The 14,578-nt window shown below is 45.5% G+C and overlaps 2 protein-coding genes across 2 annotated transcripts in view; one reads left to right on the top strand and one right to left on the bottom strand.

Annotated features, from left to right (window-relative positions):
* The window catches only part of SHISAL1 (shisa like 1), a 122,797-nt gene that overhangs the window by 72,927 nt on the left and 35,292 nt on the right, over positions 1 to 14,578 (bottom strand). The window lies entirely within an intron of this gene.
* Positions 8,442 to 11,078, top strand: LOC141544015 (nonsense-mediated mRNA decay factor SMG5-like). The gene has a single exon (XM_074269665.1). It carries the CDS (start codon positions 8,442 to 8,444, stop codon positions 11,076 to 11,078), a length of 2,637 nt encoding a protein of 878 aa, XP_074125766.1.

Genomic DNA, 14,578 nt, shown 5'->3' on the forward strand with positions numbered 1-14,578 from the left:
TATGATCCAGTAGAAAGAGCTCTAAAGCCCTAGATTCAAGTCTCTGCTCCAAATGTCATTAGCTCTATGACCTTGGATACATCATTTCTTTTCATCTTTTCTCGATTTCCTGATCTATAAAATGGATTGAAGGAGTGAATTATGCTTGCATTATCTATCTCACAGAGTGGCTGGTGAGCCTCTAAACTTAAGGGGCTGTGGCAGCAATATCTGTTATTATCATGTTAGACTCTTTCAGCTAGTAGACCCTCTAACAGAAGAAAACTTCTAAAAAGAACCTTTTGATCTGTTGAACCTGGAGTGGCTGCCATTTGTTGTGCTTACTTACAATTCACTTATTTAAGATTCAGGATAGCATACATCTATGCTGCATTCGGAAAAGGTTTACTCCTCCTGATGGACTTTTCCCCCAGCTTCAGCCTCTGTTTAAGGGCGGTGGCCCTGCCTGCCTTTATCTAAGATTTCAATAGCAGGCCTTCAGGCTATCTAAATGAAGGCTACCTAGCACCCTAAGAGACCCTTATCCATTTTCTCAAGTCAGAAATAATCAAGCTTGTGGAAACTATTACTGATTATCTAAATGACTGACTTAAAATAATATAAATCAGATGGGAGTAGAGACTTAACTACTATATTCAGTCTTATGCTTAGAGGTGAAGAACTGGGACTGAGACTAGGTCAATGACCACTATGAAAATCCATCCCTTCCATTTGGGAGTCTCCAAAATCCATTCCTAAGAAATATTGTGATGAAATGGAACAAATCTTGGCGGCAGGAGGCTGATATGAATCCAACTGAGCATCCATAAAAAATTTCTGTCGATATTGATGGATAAGCTTGAGGTGCCATCCATCTATTGTTAAGCTGATCTCATCTGAGTAATATGCATTTCGTTGAGGGGTATTTCAACTAATTTGTGAAAAAAATCTGTATTAATTTCATCATTCTCTACAAAGAGAAACATAAAGAGGATCTCTAGCTTTACAATGAATCTTTCAACTATTAGAAACGTGCATTTGATATCTTCCAGAACAGTGCCAAACATTTTTAACCAGCCTGTCTTCTTGCTTTATGCTTTGGTGCAATGAACAAATGAATGAGTGAATAAATACATGAAGAATGAATAAGTGATTGAATGAGAGTGAAAAGATAAAATGAGTGTGTGACTGATGTTTGTCCTTTGTTCTTGAAGAGGACCATGGCATCAAAATGCCATGACATGCAAATGTCTAGGATTTAAATGAGGGAGGGTTGTGCACAGCCACCAGCATCACTTTCTCCTCCAGAGCCATCTGGCCCCAATGGCCAGATATAGATCAGAATGAGTGGAGATGGCCCTGAATGCAGTGGGAGACCTTGGCCCTTTTAAGCTAAGATCTTAAAAGGTCTCAGTTTTGGATGAAGAAATGAAACATTAAGCAAATGAGTGAGAAAACAAGGAAGGGAACAAAGAAATAAGTGAAAAATGAATGCATGAAGGAATTAATAATTTTGAGTAAATGAACAAGTGAATGAATAAGCAAACAGGGAAATGAGTAAACAACAGAATGAGTGACTGAAATCCCTTCTAAATCCTTCAGGAAAGATGAATTTATAGAATATCAGAACCCCCAAAATTAATTTGGAAGGAACCCAGTTATCATTTAGCTAGCCAATCAAACAATGGACAACACGATGTGCTGGTGATTGCCCAAAATCCTGATTTATCTATGAACAAACTGGGACCTAGAGAAAAGAATGCACAGGTGGTAAGGGGAAGACTTTTTTACTCCAATTTCAAATCATTTCTTCTTTTGTAACAAATATATTGTATTTATTTACAAAACTGAGAGTGGTAGTTGATCTAGATCAAGAATTCTCCCACTCACCCCAACTCTACACAAACACACACACACACACGGAGTCAATGAGTAGATTCAAGGAAGTTTGTAAACTTGGAAGGGGAAAAAAAGACATCATTATCTACACTAACCTCTAATGTAAATCTAACATTTCTTTCAATTATGAAGACAAGTAACATACATTATGAAAATATTTTAAAATTTCTCAGTTAAACAATGGCATTCAGCAAATTAGCCAGCCATCTCTCAGAGAAGTCTACAGTAAATGGAACTCAACCATCCTAATCCTTGGAAGACCCAGAGTCCGGAATCCAAGTTAGAATTTGGAGAACAATCCCTCAGATCTGCATGCCAATTTCATGGGTCAGCTAAGAGCTACATCTTATTTGATTTTAGAAGTATTTTAAAACATCTAATCTTACTGCACCCAGGAAAAATTAGGAGGCAGAGAAGGAAGAAAGAGAGAGCAGCAAGATAAATTAGGCCCAGCAAGAAAATGACAACAAATCTGTTTCCATTTAGCAGAACAACTCTTGTCAATGCTGACTTCCTCAGAATGCCGTGTGCCCGGGCCCAGTTTGCCTTTTCTAAGGTTACTAGCATCTTTGGCACTCTATGGGTTTTGTAAACTGCATTTCCAAGTGTATTATCGGTAAGTACCAGGCATGTGGAAGTCACATGCCAAACACAATTAAGGCAGACAGTCCCTCTTGGGCATTTATTCAGCTCAGGTTTTCATTTCTGTGTCCATGGGAATTCCGTTGTCCACCACGAAATAGCTATACTTGAATTCACATCAGAGATCTGCCAGCAACTATTTAGTCTCTACCCCTGCTCTTAGAATGATAGGGTTAGACTATAAGATTTCTCAAGTTCCCTCCATCTCTGACATTGTATGAGATCTTGTTATATGATGCTGGCTATGTGGCGTCCCTTCCCTAACCTCAGGTATCTCCTCTGTAAATAGAAATCACCATACTTGCCGCTAGATTTTGAAAAGATGACATCTTTGTGCCAAAGTGAAGAGGGTTTATTACTGCCTGTGGTACAAGTTACCCCATGTGTTATAAAAGAAAATGTCAGTGTTTTCCTGATGTTAGCAGTTGGTAGAATAGATGAAGTTGGAAGCCTACCCCTGAGTGTTTGTGACACTGTGTCAAGAATGGAGTATAAAGTGGGCAGAGAACGGAGTATGTGTCAGATTTGGAGCGACATGTGTGAGATAGAGTGACTAGTGTTACTATTATATACAGGGTGAAGGAATGTAGGTCAATTGATGTGGGTATGGGGAGGTGGTTGTCATCCTGGATGACATCCTGGGATTGTTTCTTAGGTGTTTCTCCTGTCTAGTGAGTCATCAAAAGATCACAGATGGAATGATCTCACTGGGGAGGTCATTAAACCCTTAATTTTACAAACGAGGAAGCAAAGTCTGGAAATTGTAGTGACTTGAACCAAGATCATATAGATGATGGCTTGGCCAAAGATGAATTCAAACCCATCATCTGATTGATTCCAAATGAAGTATTCTTACAAACTATTGGGCTACTCAATTGTCATACATCTGCCAGAATTGGGTCAACAAAACTCCTACCATACTAGAATCATTCTGCATAAATAGTATGGGACCCACTCTGCCCCAGTCCCATCAGATAAAAGAAGTGGTTATCTGCTTCCATTTTCTGTCTCACTTCTCGATTATCCTCAGACTCTTCAAAGGAATGTCAATCCCAAATCTTCTAGGACCCTCATGCCTGAAAATCTCATGAAATGTACCCTCAAATTTTAGAGCATTTATCTGACCACTGACCTTACCCCCACTTTGTGTCAGATATATATATATAAACACATATATACATATATATATAAATATATATAAAATAACTGACACTTTGTGCCAGTTGTTTTTAATCTGCACACATTGTGACCCTAACAAAACACCTTCTTGCCTTATCTCAAAACAGTTGGCTCCAAGCTCCAATTAACCCTCCTCTTCTTGTCTTCTATGTTCTTCTTCTTCTATGTCCTATAGCTTCTCTTTATACAACTCTTGACAATGCCCAGGGACAAGTGTGGCAAGAAAGCTCAGTGTTTTCCACGTAGACTACAAGTTAGTGAAAAGTTTATTCTACAATTTGTTATACTCCTGGGAAAAGAGAAGGAAATTGGCATATAGAAAAATGTATCTTTGCTTCTCATTACAAGCCATATTCCACAACAAGAGCAATAGTAAAGGAAGGCAAAACTAAAGAAACTGCTGAAATGGAGAAGGATTCCATAATAACAGTACTTGTGTCAAGAAAGAAAAACACAGGACTTCTATCTTGTTGCCATGGGGCCGATTTCAACTATATCTACACCTTTGATCACCAGCATCCATAGAGATCATCTTGCCTGGGGTGAGAGAAAGAGAGGGACAAGAGATGTGGGGTTGGAGCTAATGGGTCCTCTCTTTATGATACCTCTGCAAAGGTAACTCCATAGATTAGAAGGACAGAGCTGGATAATTTGATGCCCTAAGTGTCCTTAGATTAGGAGATGATGCCATGCCCAGAGTCACTTGGCTCAGATATTAAATCAGGACTTCAATCATGAGAAAGACTCTTAGCTGATTATAAAATATGCACATCATGGATAACAAGATCCCAAAAGCCATATAGTCATGGTGAGTAATGACTGACTTGGGGACCAGTGAAGCAGAATGTGGATGAAACTTATTTTCTTGCCTACTTTCCTATTGGAAAGACGGATGACTGAGTACATTACACCAAAACTGAGGAAGTATGCTCATGATTCTGTGATTATGAGTGTGAGAACTGGAAAGGACCACAGAGATTGTTAAGTCCAACCAGCTTATTATCATATGAAGAAATGGAGACCCAGAGTCCAAGTAGACTTAGTCATAGTCAAACACCAATGATCATGCTAGATGCTGGCTGTCTCCCATACCTGTCAAATACATGCTCCTCCCCCTTTGCATAGGAAGCTCCCTGAAATATGTATTTCATAAATAAGCAGGTACTTGAGAAATGCTTGTTTCCTGACTCATTATTGAGTGGGAGTTGGACTTAGATTTCCAATACTGTTTCTAGCACCCCCCCCATAGTGCCTCCATATATGTGCACACATTGTGGTTGTTCAGTCATGAAGTACCCCTTCATAAAAATAGGCACACACCAGAGCCCTATATTTGGAGTGCATGAAGGGCAACGGCATCTCAGGAATTAGTGACATTAGTGATCAGAGAAATGCAAATTAAGACAACTCTGAGATACCACTACACACCTCTCAGATTGGCTGACAGGAAAAGATAATGACGAATTTTGGAGGGGATGTGGGAAAAATGGGACACTGATACATTGTTGGTGGAGTTGTGAATTAATCCAACCATTCTGGAGAGCAATTTGGAACTATGCTCAAAAAGTTATCAAACTGTGCACCCCCTTTGATCCAGCAGTGTTTCTACTGGGCTTATATCCCAAAGAGATCTTAAAGGAGGGAAAGGGACCCACAGGTGCAAACATGTTAGTGGCAACCCTTTTTGTAGTGGTTAGAAGGTGGAAATTGAATGGATGCCCATCAATTGGAGAATGGCTGACTAAATTGTGATATATGAATGCTATGGAATATTATTGTTCTGTAAGAAATGACCAGCAGGATGAATACAGAGAGGTTTGGAGAGACTTATGAAAACTGATGCTGAGTGAAATGGAGATCATTGGACATGAAAATAACAAGATTATATGATGATCAACTCTGATGGATATGGCTCTCTTCAACAATGAGATGATCCAAACCAGCTCCAATTGTTCAGTAATGAAGAGAGTCAGCTACACCCAGAGAGAGAAAAAGGGAAAATGACTGTGGACCACAACATACCATTTCCACTCTTTCTGTTATTGTGTGCTTGCATTTGGGTTTTCCTTCTGAGGTATTTTTACCTTCTGTCTAGATCCAATCTTTCTCATGCAGCAAAATAATTGTATATATATATATAATATATATATATATATATATGTATAAATATATTGGTTTTAACATATTTAACATGTATTGGACTACCTAGGGGAGGGAGTGAAGGGAAGAAAGGGAAATTTGAGAACAGAAGGTTTTGCAAAAGTCAATGTTGGGAAAATTACCCATGCATATGTTTTGTCAATAAAAAGTTATAATTTTAAAAATTGAGCCCTGCTAAACCTTCTGTTCCAAAATTTCCCCTCCTTCCTCTCACCGCCTCCCCTAGCAATCAAATACATGTTAATTATGCTAAAATATAGTCTAAATCCAATATATGTATACATATGCATACAGTTATCTTGCTTCTGCACGCCTTGACACAGACTAGGAGACCCCCTCCCGGGTCTGTATCCCGAAGAAATAAAAAGCAAAATGGAAAACTATCTATTTTTGCAAATATATATAAAACCGTTCTGTTATGGTGGCAAAGCATTGGAATGGAGGAATCGTCCGTGAGTTGGGCGGCTCCAGTTGTGATCCGTGACGGGGTTGAAAGGGCACTGGGTTATAAAAGGGGCCAAACAGATTTCAGAAAACCCTCGGAACCGACGCACCGCAGAGCGAGCAGAAGCAGGAGGACTTTGTACAGTCACAGCGATTGGGTCCAAGGATCAATTCTGAACAAGTTGCCTCCTCTCAGCAGTGCAGAGATGCAGGAAGATTCCAAAAGATTCCGGATGAAAGAACCTCTCCAGAGAAAAAGCAAACGAAATCAAACCAAACGAAACAAACAAACAAAGACAAAAACAAAAACAGGGGAATTGTAATGTTCTGTTGTCTCCAGAAACTGCCGATGGCTCTCTGGGAGGAGATCTGCTGTCTCAACTCAGTCTCCCAGCCAGACTCTACTTCTTGCAGAGAGCCGTCCCAACTTGGCCTAGAGTAGACTCCTTGGGCATGTGCGAACTCAACCGGGCCTGGGGAAATACTTCAACCAATGAACTTCCTCCTCTTAAAGGTGCAAACTTCTTTTAAACATGTAAACTACACCTCAGAATTTCAAAGGTGTAAACTCCCTCTAAAGGCCTGAACCAAAGGTGTCAACTCTGAGCCAGAGAACTGTCCAGACAACCTGAGTTCTCACCTTGTAATCCTAACGGAGAATGAATGAGAATCAGGCAGACTTAAAACAAACAAACAAACAAACAAACAAAAAAACCTTTATTTGTCTTGGGTTGGGGGGGAGGAGGAAGGGGATATTCTTTCACATCCATAAAGTTTCAGGCAAATGCGTGAATGAAATCTTGGCCCTAAGAAACTAAGAGTTCCGTGTTCAGCTGAGGGCCTTCCAGCGAGTGTAGAAGGGCAGGACGTGGCCGATGGCCACCCCCGCCTTGTGAGCGGCCTCAAACGCCGAGCTCAGGGGAGGCCACGAGGGCCCGCCCGCCGCCAGGTTGAGAGCGGTGAGGACGGTCACCGAGCCTCGGACGTTGTCCGCCTCCTCCCCGACGGCGCGCAGCAGCTCCCCGTAGCCCCCGAGGATGCTGCACAGGTTCCAGGCAGCAGCGTTTTCTTCTCCCATCTTGGGCCACCTGCAGCTGCCCCGCACTTGCCCCTGGCGCCGAAAGCGCCCGTTCCTTTGCTTCAGCTCCTCTTCCAAGAAGCGCAGGGCGCACCGGGCCGGGGCCTCCTTCTTCCTCCGCTCCAACTCGTCGATCACGATCCCGGGGACTATGAGCACGAAGCTCCCGCTCTGGGCCATCTCCCTCACGCGGGGCAGGTGCTGCCGGAGAGCCCCGGCGTCGGGGATGAGGAAAGGGGAAAGGGCCGCCTGAAGGCGGAGCGGCCGCAGGGACGTGTCCGGGGCCTGCACGGGTCTCGGCAGCCGCCGCTGAGTGGTGCAGTCAACTCCAAGTCCGCTCTCCCCAGAAAATCAGGGATCTCCTCAGGGAAAGGGAGACGAGAGAACAGGTCAGTCCCCTAACTGGTGCAGTGAAGGAATGAGTGGCCGGCAGGCAAAGTCCTTAGACCAAAATCCTGCAAGGTGTATAATGTTCCTACCTGTCTGTTAATTAAATTGGTCCTGTGCCCAAATAGCTGTAAAACGGCAAGCCCTTTCATCCAGCAACACCACCACCAAGTCTGTGTCAATAAATAAAAAACAAATAAAAAAAGAAAAGGGACTTTTATTTTTTTTTTCCTAAACAGTTTTTTGGAACTTGGGACCCGCCTTCAAGGAGAGTTTGGAAACTGTATGCAGAGTTTACACCTTCAGGGACCTTCCAGGGCTCAGCACTTTCTTAAGTACCTGGGTGTTAAGCACATACTTAGCCCTCTTTCGGGATTGGCTGATCCTTGAACGTGTGAACTCAAAGTTGCTGCATATAAAGCGGGCTCTGCCTGCCGGATTCTCATTCCTTCACTGCTCCAGTTAGGTGCCGGACTTGTCCTCCAGGTCTCCCTTTCCCTGAGGAGATCCCTGATTTTCTGGGGAGAGCGGATTTGCATTTCACTGCACCCCCTAGGTGACGGACCTGTTCTCTCTCCCTTTCCCTGAGGAGATCCCTGGTTTTCTGGGGAGAGCGGACTGGGAGCTCACTGCGCCAGTTACCACACCGACGCGAGCAGAGCGATCTGGAACTATGGAACCCAACCAAACCAAAGAGCTTCTCCTGAAGATGGTGGCATCCGTGCAGCGGCTGGACGCCCTCCTGGCGAGGGAGACGGCCCACCAAGAAGTTTTCCAGCCCCAGAATGCGGCCCTGAGGAGCCAACTTGAAGAATCTGCCGTTCGCCTCATCCTGCTGGGCCCCCGCGATCACGGGCTGGCCGCGGAAGAGCTGCTGTGGAGGAAAGTGTACTACGACCTCCAGACCCTGCGCAAGACCGAGGGAGCACTTCTGGATTCTCGCGGCTCAGAAGGTGCTTACCGGGAGCACTTCCACAATGGAATTCACGTCTATCACCGCCTTTTCTTTTCTATGCAAGCACAGTTCGAGCTGAAATTGGAAAACGACATCTCCTGGCCTTGCAGCCAGCCTGGGAGCCAGGCGAGGAGGGCGGGCTCTCCCTCGGCGGAAGACACGGACTGGGCCAGGAAGTTCTGCCATCTTTGTCTGCTTCGGATTGGAGACTTGTACCAGTATCTGAGGGAGTTCCCGGCCTCCGAGGGAGAGGAGCAAGCTAAGCGCTACTACTACCGCGCTCTGGCGCTCATTCCCGACATGGGCCTGCCCTTCGTGCACCTGGCAGCGCTGTCCGGAGCTAAATTCTCTTACGTCGAGGCCACGTGTTTTTATCAGTGCTGCATCTATTCCAAAGTCCCCCACGCTGGAGCCGTCCTGGGTCTGGAGCAGATCTACGTGAAGATTCAGGCCGAATACAGACAGCTGGCGGGGGCTCCGCCGGGGAAACGCGGCCCAGAGCAGAAGGCGCGGGAAGACGTGAGAAGACTGCTGGTCCGCTTCGTGTATCTCCAGAGCCTCCTGACGCCCCAAGGCAGAAGACACCCGGAGCTGGAGAGACTGTGCGAGAGGGTCCTGGAGGACTTTCAGCGGTGTCTCTCCCACCTGTCCGTCCAAGCCGGCCAAGGCTGGGCCAGGAGAGCGGGGGCGGAGCAGAGGCAGGGCTCCTCGCTCCTGCCAAATCAACTGCTCTTCCAAATGGTCACCCTGTGCCTCTTGACTCTGGAGAACCTGAAGAGAGCCGGCTCGGAACTGAGCCGCACCGCCATCTCCTTCAGCCTGGTTTTCTTCTCTCATATCGTGCGCCTGGTGGGCGGCAACATCCGGGCGGCGCTGCCCGAGACCCAAAAGCCTTGGCCGGAAGGAGAGCCGGGACCAGAGCTCCCGGCTGCCCACCCCGTCTCGGTTCACGTCGGCGAGTTCCCGGAGAGCCAACGGGAGCCGCGTTTCTCCAGTGCCCCTCCCGGCCCTGAAGACTCCTGGGAGGACAGCGAGCCGATGGAAGTCTGTGAGCAGGACGGGAGCCGGGACTCCCCCTGGGACTCCTACCGTGTCTTAGACGACGGCGAAGATTGGGGGGACGGTTCTTTCTGTTCCCTCCCCGACTCGGACAGCAGCTTCAGCGAAGTACCCTCAGAAGAAGGAGAAGAGGAGAGAGCCTCGGAGGAGAGCGCCATTGCCCGCAGCTGGACCCTTCCCCACTCGCAGGCTCTGCGAGAGCGGCTGGACGTTCTCGGTGCAGAAGGGGGGCTGCTCCCGGCTGTCCGGGTCGTCCTGCAGTGGCTGCTCACCGAGCCGGCCCTCACCGCCCTCAGCATGCGCGCGTGCCCCGGCCTCTGGAGGGACCTGCTGCCGCTGCTCAACCTGCTGCCCAGCGCCCAGGAGCTCGGAAACCCCCACCTCGGGCTGGCCCCCCGGCTCCGCGAGCTGCTCCCCCGCTTTGAGCGGCCCAGCCCCCCCATCTCTATGCCCCTCCCGGAGGACACCATCCTGCGCTCCCTCCTCCCCTTCCAGGCCGCCCACGCCAGCTTAAACTTTGACCTCGACGTGTTTCCCGCTTTCTCCAGAGAAGACGTGGCTCTCCGCGCCTGCGTCCTGCGCACCTTTGGCCACTTCGCTGCCCACCTGCCTGACAGTCTCATCGTGTTCGATTCGAAGCTGGGCCTCTTCCTCAAGACGGTGGCGAAGGACCAGCCTCCTTCGGGGGAGGCTGTGGAGAAAGGGGCGCCGCCCCGCGCCCGGGAAGGCCCGGCTCAGCGGCGGCTGCCGAGACTCGTGCAGGCCCCGGACACGTCCCTGCGGCCGCTCCGCCTTCAGGCGGCCCTTTCCCCTTTCCTCATCCCCGACGCCGGGGCTCTCCGGCAGCACCTGCCCCTCGTGAGGGAGATGGCCCAGAGCGGGAGCTTCGTGCTCATAGTCCCCGCGATCGTGATCGACGAGTTGGAGCGGAGGAAGAAGGAGGCCCCGGCCCGGTGCGCCCTGCGCTTCTTGGAAGAGGAGCTGAAGCAAAGGAACGGGCGCTTTCGGTGCCAGGGGCAAGTGCGGGGCAGCTGCAGGTGGCCCAAGATGGGAGAAGAAAACGCTGCTGCCTGGAACCTGTGCAGCATCCTGGGCGGCTACGGGGAGCTGCTGCGCGCCGTCGGGGAGGAGGCGGACAACGTCCGAGGCTCGGTGACCGTCCTCACCGCTCTCAGCCTGGCGGCGGGCGGGCCCTGGTCTCCTCCCCTGAGCTCGGCCTTTGAGGCCGCTCACAAGGCGGGGGTGGCCATCGGCCACGTCCTTCCCTTCTACACTCGCTGGAAGGCCCTCAGCTGAACACGGAGCTCTTAGTTTCTTAGGGGCAAGATTTCATTCATGCCTTTGCCTGAAACTTTATGATGTGAAAGAATACTCCATCCTCCCTCCCCCCCAACCCAAGACAAATAAAGGTGTTTTTTTTTTTTTTGTTTGTTTGTTTTTTGGTTTGTTTTTTAAGTTGGCCTGATTCTGATTCATTCTCCTTTTGTTTTTGTTTTTGTCCTTGTTTGTTTGTTTGGTTTGATTTGGTTTCGCGTTTGCTTTTTCTCTAGAGAGGGTCTTTCATCCGGAATCTTTTGGAATCGTCCTGCATCTCTGCACTGCTGAGAGGAGGCAACTTGTTCAGAATTGATCATTGGACCCAATCGCTGTGACTGCACAAAGTCCTCCTCTTTCTGCTCGCTCTGCTGTGTGTTGGTTCCAAGGGTTTTCTGCAATCTGTTTGGCCCCTTTTATAACCCAGTGCCCTTTCAACCCAGTCACGGATCACACCTAGAGCTGCCCAACTCACGGGCGATTCCTCCATTCCATTGCTTTGCCACCATAACAGAACGGGTGTGGATAATTTTTGCACAAATAGATGCTTTTCCATTTTGTTTTTTACTTCTTGGGGATACAGATCTAGGAGTGGGTCTCCTAGTCTGTGTCAAGGTGTGCACAAGCAAGATAACTGTATGCATATGTATTTAGACTATATTTTAACATTTAACATGTATTGGACTACTAGGCAGGGGGTTGGGGAAGGAGGGGAAAATTTGGAACAGAAAGTTTTGTAAAGGTCAATTTTTTAAAAATTATAACTTTTTATTGACAAAATATGTTCATGAGTAATTTTTCAGCATTGACACTTGCAATATAGACATTCTTGTTGACCATTGCAATATAGACCCACCACAAATAGACATTATCAGTGGGATCTGGAGATACTCCTTCATATACACACACAGGTCTCCCTGGGATAAACAAGATAGGACTCACTTCATGGAGCAGCACTCACAGGGAGCCATGCCCATTACAGAGTCAATAATAGTTCTACAGTACCAAGAATACCTCTACCACTTGGTGCACATATGTTTAGTATTGACATTGCTTCATTATCTATGCTACCCTTTAGCAGGATATAATGCCCTTCCTTATCTCTTTTAATTAGATCAATTTTTGCTTTTGCTTGATCTGAGATCAGGATGGCTATCCCTGCTTTTTTGACTTTACCTGAAGCATAGTAGATTCTACTCCAGCCTTTTACCTGTACTTTGTATGTATCCCCCTGCTTTAAGTGTGTTTCCTGTAAACAGCATATTATAGGATTCTGGCTTTTAATTCAATCTGCAGTCCGCCGCTGTTTTATGGTAGAGTTCACCCCATTCACATAGATTGTTAAAACTACTAATTTATATACCCTGCCATCTTATTATCCCCAAATTATGCTTTTCTCTTTCCTTTCCTCCTTACCCCTCTTTCCAGTATTAAACTTATGGGTACCAGTTACCTCATGCAGCCCTCCACTTTAGAGTCCCTCCCCCTTTCTTAAAGCTTTCCCCTACTATTTCTGTATTCCCTTCTATTTAGCCTACTCCTTCCCTTTTTGCTTTTCCCCTCCCACTTTTCAATGAGGTAGGAGAAATTTCTCTGTAAACTAAATATGTCTAATATTTTCTCTTTGATCCAAATCTGATGAGAGTAAGATTCACACAATGTTCATCCCCCTCCCTTCTTTCCCTCAGATATAATAGGTTTCCTTTGCTTCTTCATGAAATGTAGTTTCCTTCTTTTTACCTCCACTTTTCTCTTTTCCTTTCCACCTCTAGTTCCTTTTTTATATTATAACAGTAAAATCAAATTATACATGTACTCTTTTTATATACCCATAACAGAATTACAGTTCTCAAGAGTTCTTTTTACCTTTTTATGTTTCATTTGAATCCTATATTTGGAAGTCATTTGTTTGTTTGTTTGTTTGTTTAGCTCTGGTTTTCCCCTCAGAAATAAATGGAATTCACCTGTTTCATTGAATGTCCATCTTCTTCCCTGGAAGAAAATGCTCAGTTTAGCTGGGTAATTTATTCTTGGTTACATTCCAAGTTCCTTTGCCTTTCGGACTATCAGAATCCAGGCCCTTCAATCCTTTCATCTGGATGCTGCTAGATCCTGAGTAATCTTTATTTTAGTTCCTTGGTATTTGAATTATTTTGTTTTGTTTTGTTCTTTTCTGGCTTGTAGTATTTTTTTCCTTGATTCGACAGTTCTAGAATTTAGCTACAATATTCCTTGGTATTTTAATTTTGGGGTCTCTTTCAGCAAATGTTTGATGAATTCTTTCAAAGGATATTTTACCTTCTGATTCTATGACATTGGGCAGTTCTTTTTGATGATTTCCTGAAAAATAATGTCTAGATTCTTTCTTTTCATCATGATTTTCAGGGAGTCCAATAATCCTTAGATTATCTCTCCTAGATCTATTTTCCAGTTCTGTTGTTTTCCCAAGTAGGTATTTAACATGTTTTTGGTTTTGCTTGACTGATTCTTCATGTCTCCTCCAGTCATTCATTTCCATTTGTTCAGTTCGTATTTTTAATGAATTATTTTCTTTTACTTTTTTATTTCTTTTTGTATTTGTCCAACTGAATTTTTAAATGAGTTGTTTTGTTCTATGGAATTGTTTTCCTTTTCACCATTTTTAAGGAGTTATTTACCTTTTCCAACTCACAAATTCTGTTTTTCAGGGAGTTGTTTTCTTTCTTTTTTTTCACTCTATCTTTTAATGAGTTATATGGCTTATTCAGACCCTCTTGCAAGGTTTTTCTTTCCTTTCCCCATTCTTCTTCTAGCTCTTTTTAAAGATCTTTTAAATTTTTTTCTATGAGAGCCTTGTGTTGTGGGGACCAAGTCATGTCCCCCTTTGGGGCTTCATCTGGAGACAATCTGCTTTTAGTCTCCTCAGGGTTTGAAATAATCTCTCTTTTGATATAGAAGCTATCTATTGTTAGAGCTTGCTTTGCCTTTTTACTCATTTAAATAAAACAAAACAAACAAACAAACAAAACACAATGAGGACTTTCCAAGCTTCCTCAACATGCAACAGGATGTGGCAATGAAGCAGCAGAATGGCAGCAGCTGCACTGGGATCAGTGGCTGTGCTGGGAGTGCACTGGGTGTATGTGGCCAGGCCAGAGTCCTCTAGTGCTTTGGGGTACATTCTTTAACCTCTGTGTTTATGTTGGGTGTTTTATAACTTCTCTGCTAATCTATTGGCTTGTAACCAGAGTAGAGCAGCCAACACTATAGTAGATTCCTCCTGGCAGATTTTCCACCTGCAGAGACCACACCAGACTCCTGGTCTGCATGTGCTGTCCTCCTGCTCTGCCTGCTTGTACCTGCGCCTGGCCTGGCCTCCTGTGCCAGCCAAACAGACCTTTTCTGGTGATCTTCAAGATTATCTTCTCTTGGTAATGTGTAGTACTCCCAATATTCATGAATTTTGACAGTTCAGCACTATTTTAGAGGCTGAATTTCATAAA

Source organism: Sminthopsis crassicaudata, chromosome 5 (genome assembly GCF_048593235.1).
Source record: "Sminthopsis crassicaudata isolate SCR6 chromosome 5, ASM4859323v1, whole genome shotgun sequence".
Classification (NCBI taxonomy): domain Eukaryota; kingdom Metazoa; phylum Chordata; class Mammalia; order Dasyuromorphia; family Dasyuridae; genus Sminthopsis; species Sminthopsis crassicaudata.

Bases quoted from the DNA above. Each gene is read 5' to 3' on its own strand.
- LOC141544015 (XM_074269665.1), top strand. From the start codon at position 8,442: ATGGAACCCAACCAAACCAAAGAGCTTCTCCTGAAGATGGTGGCATCC.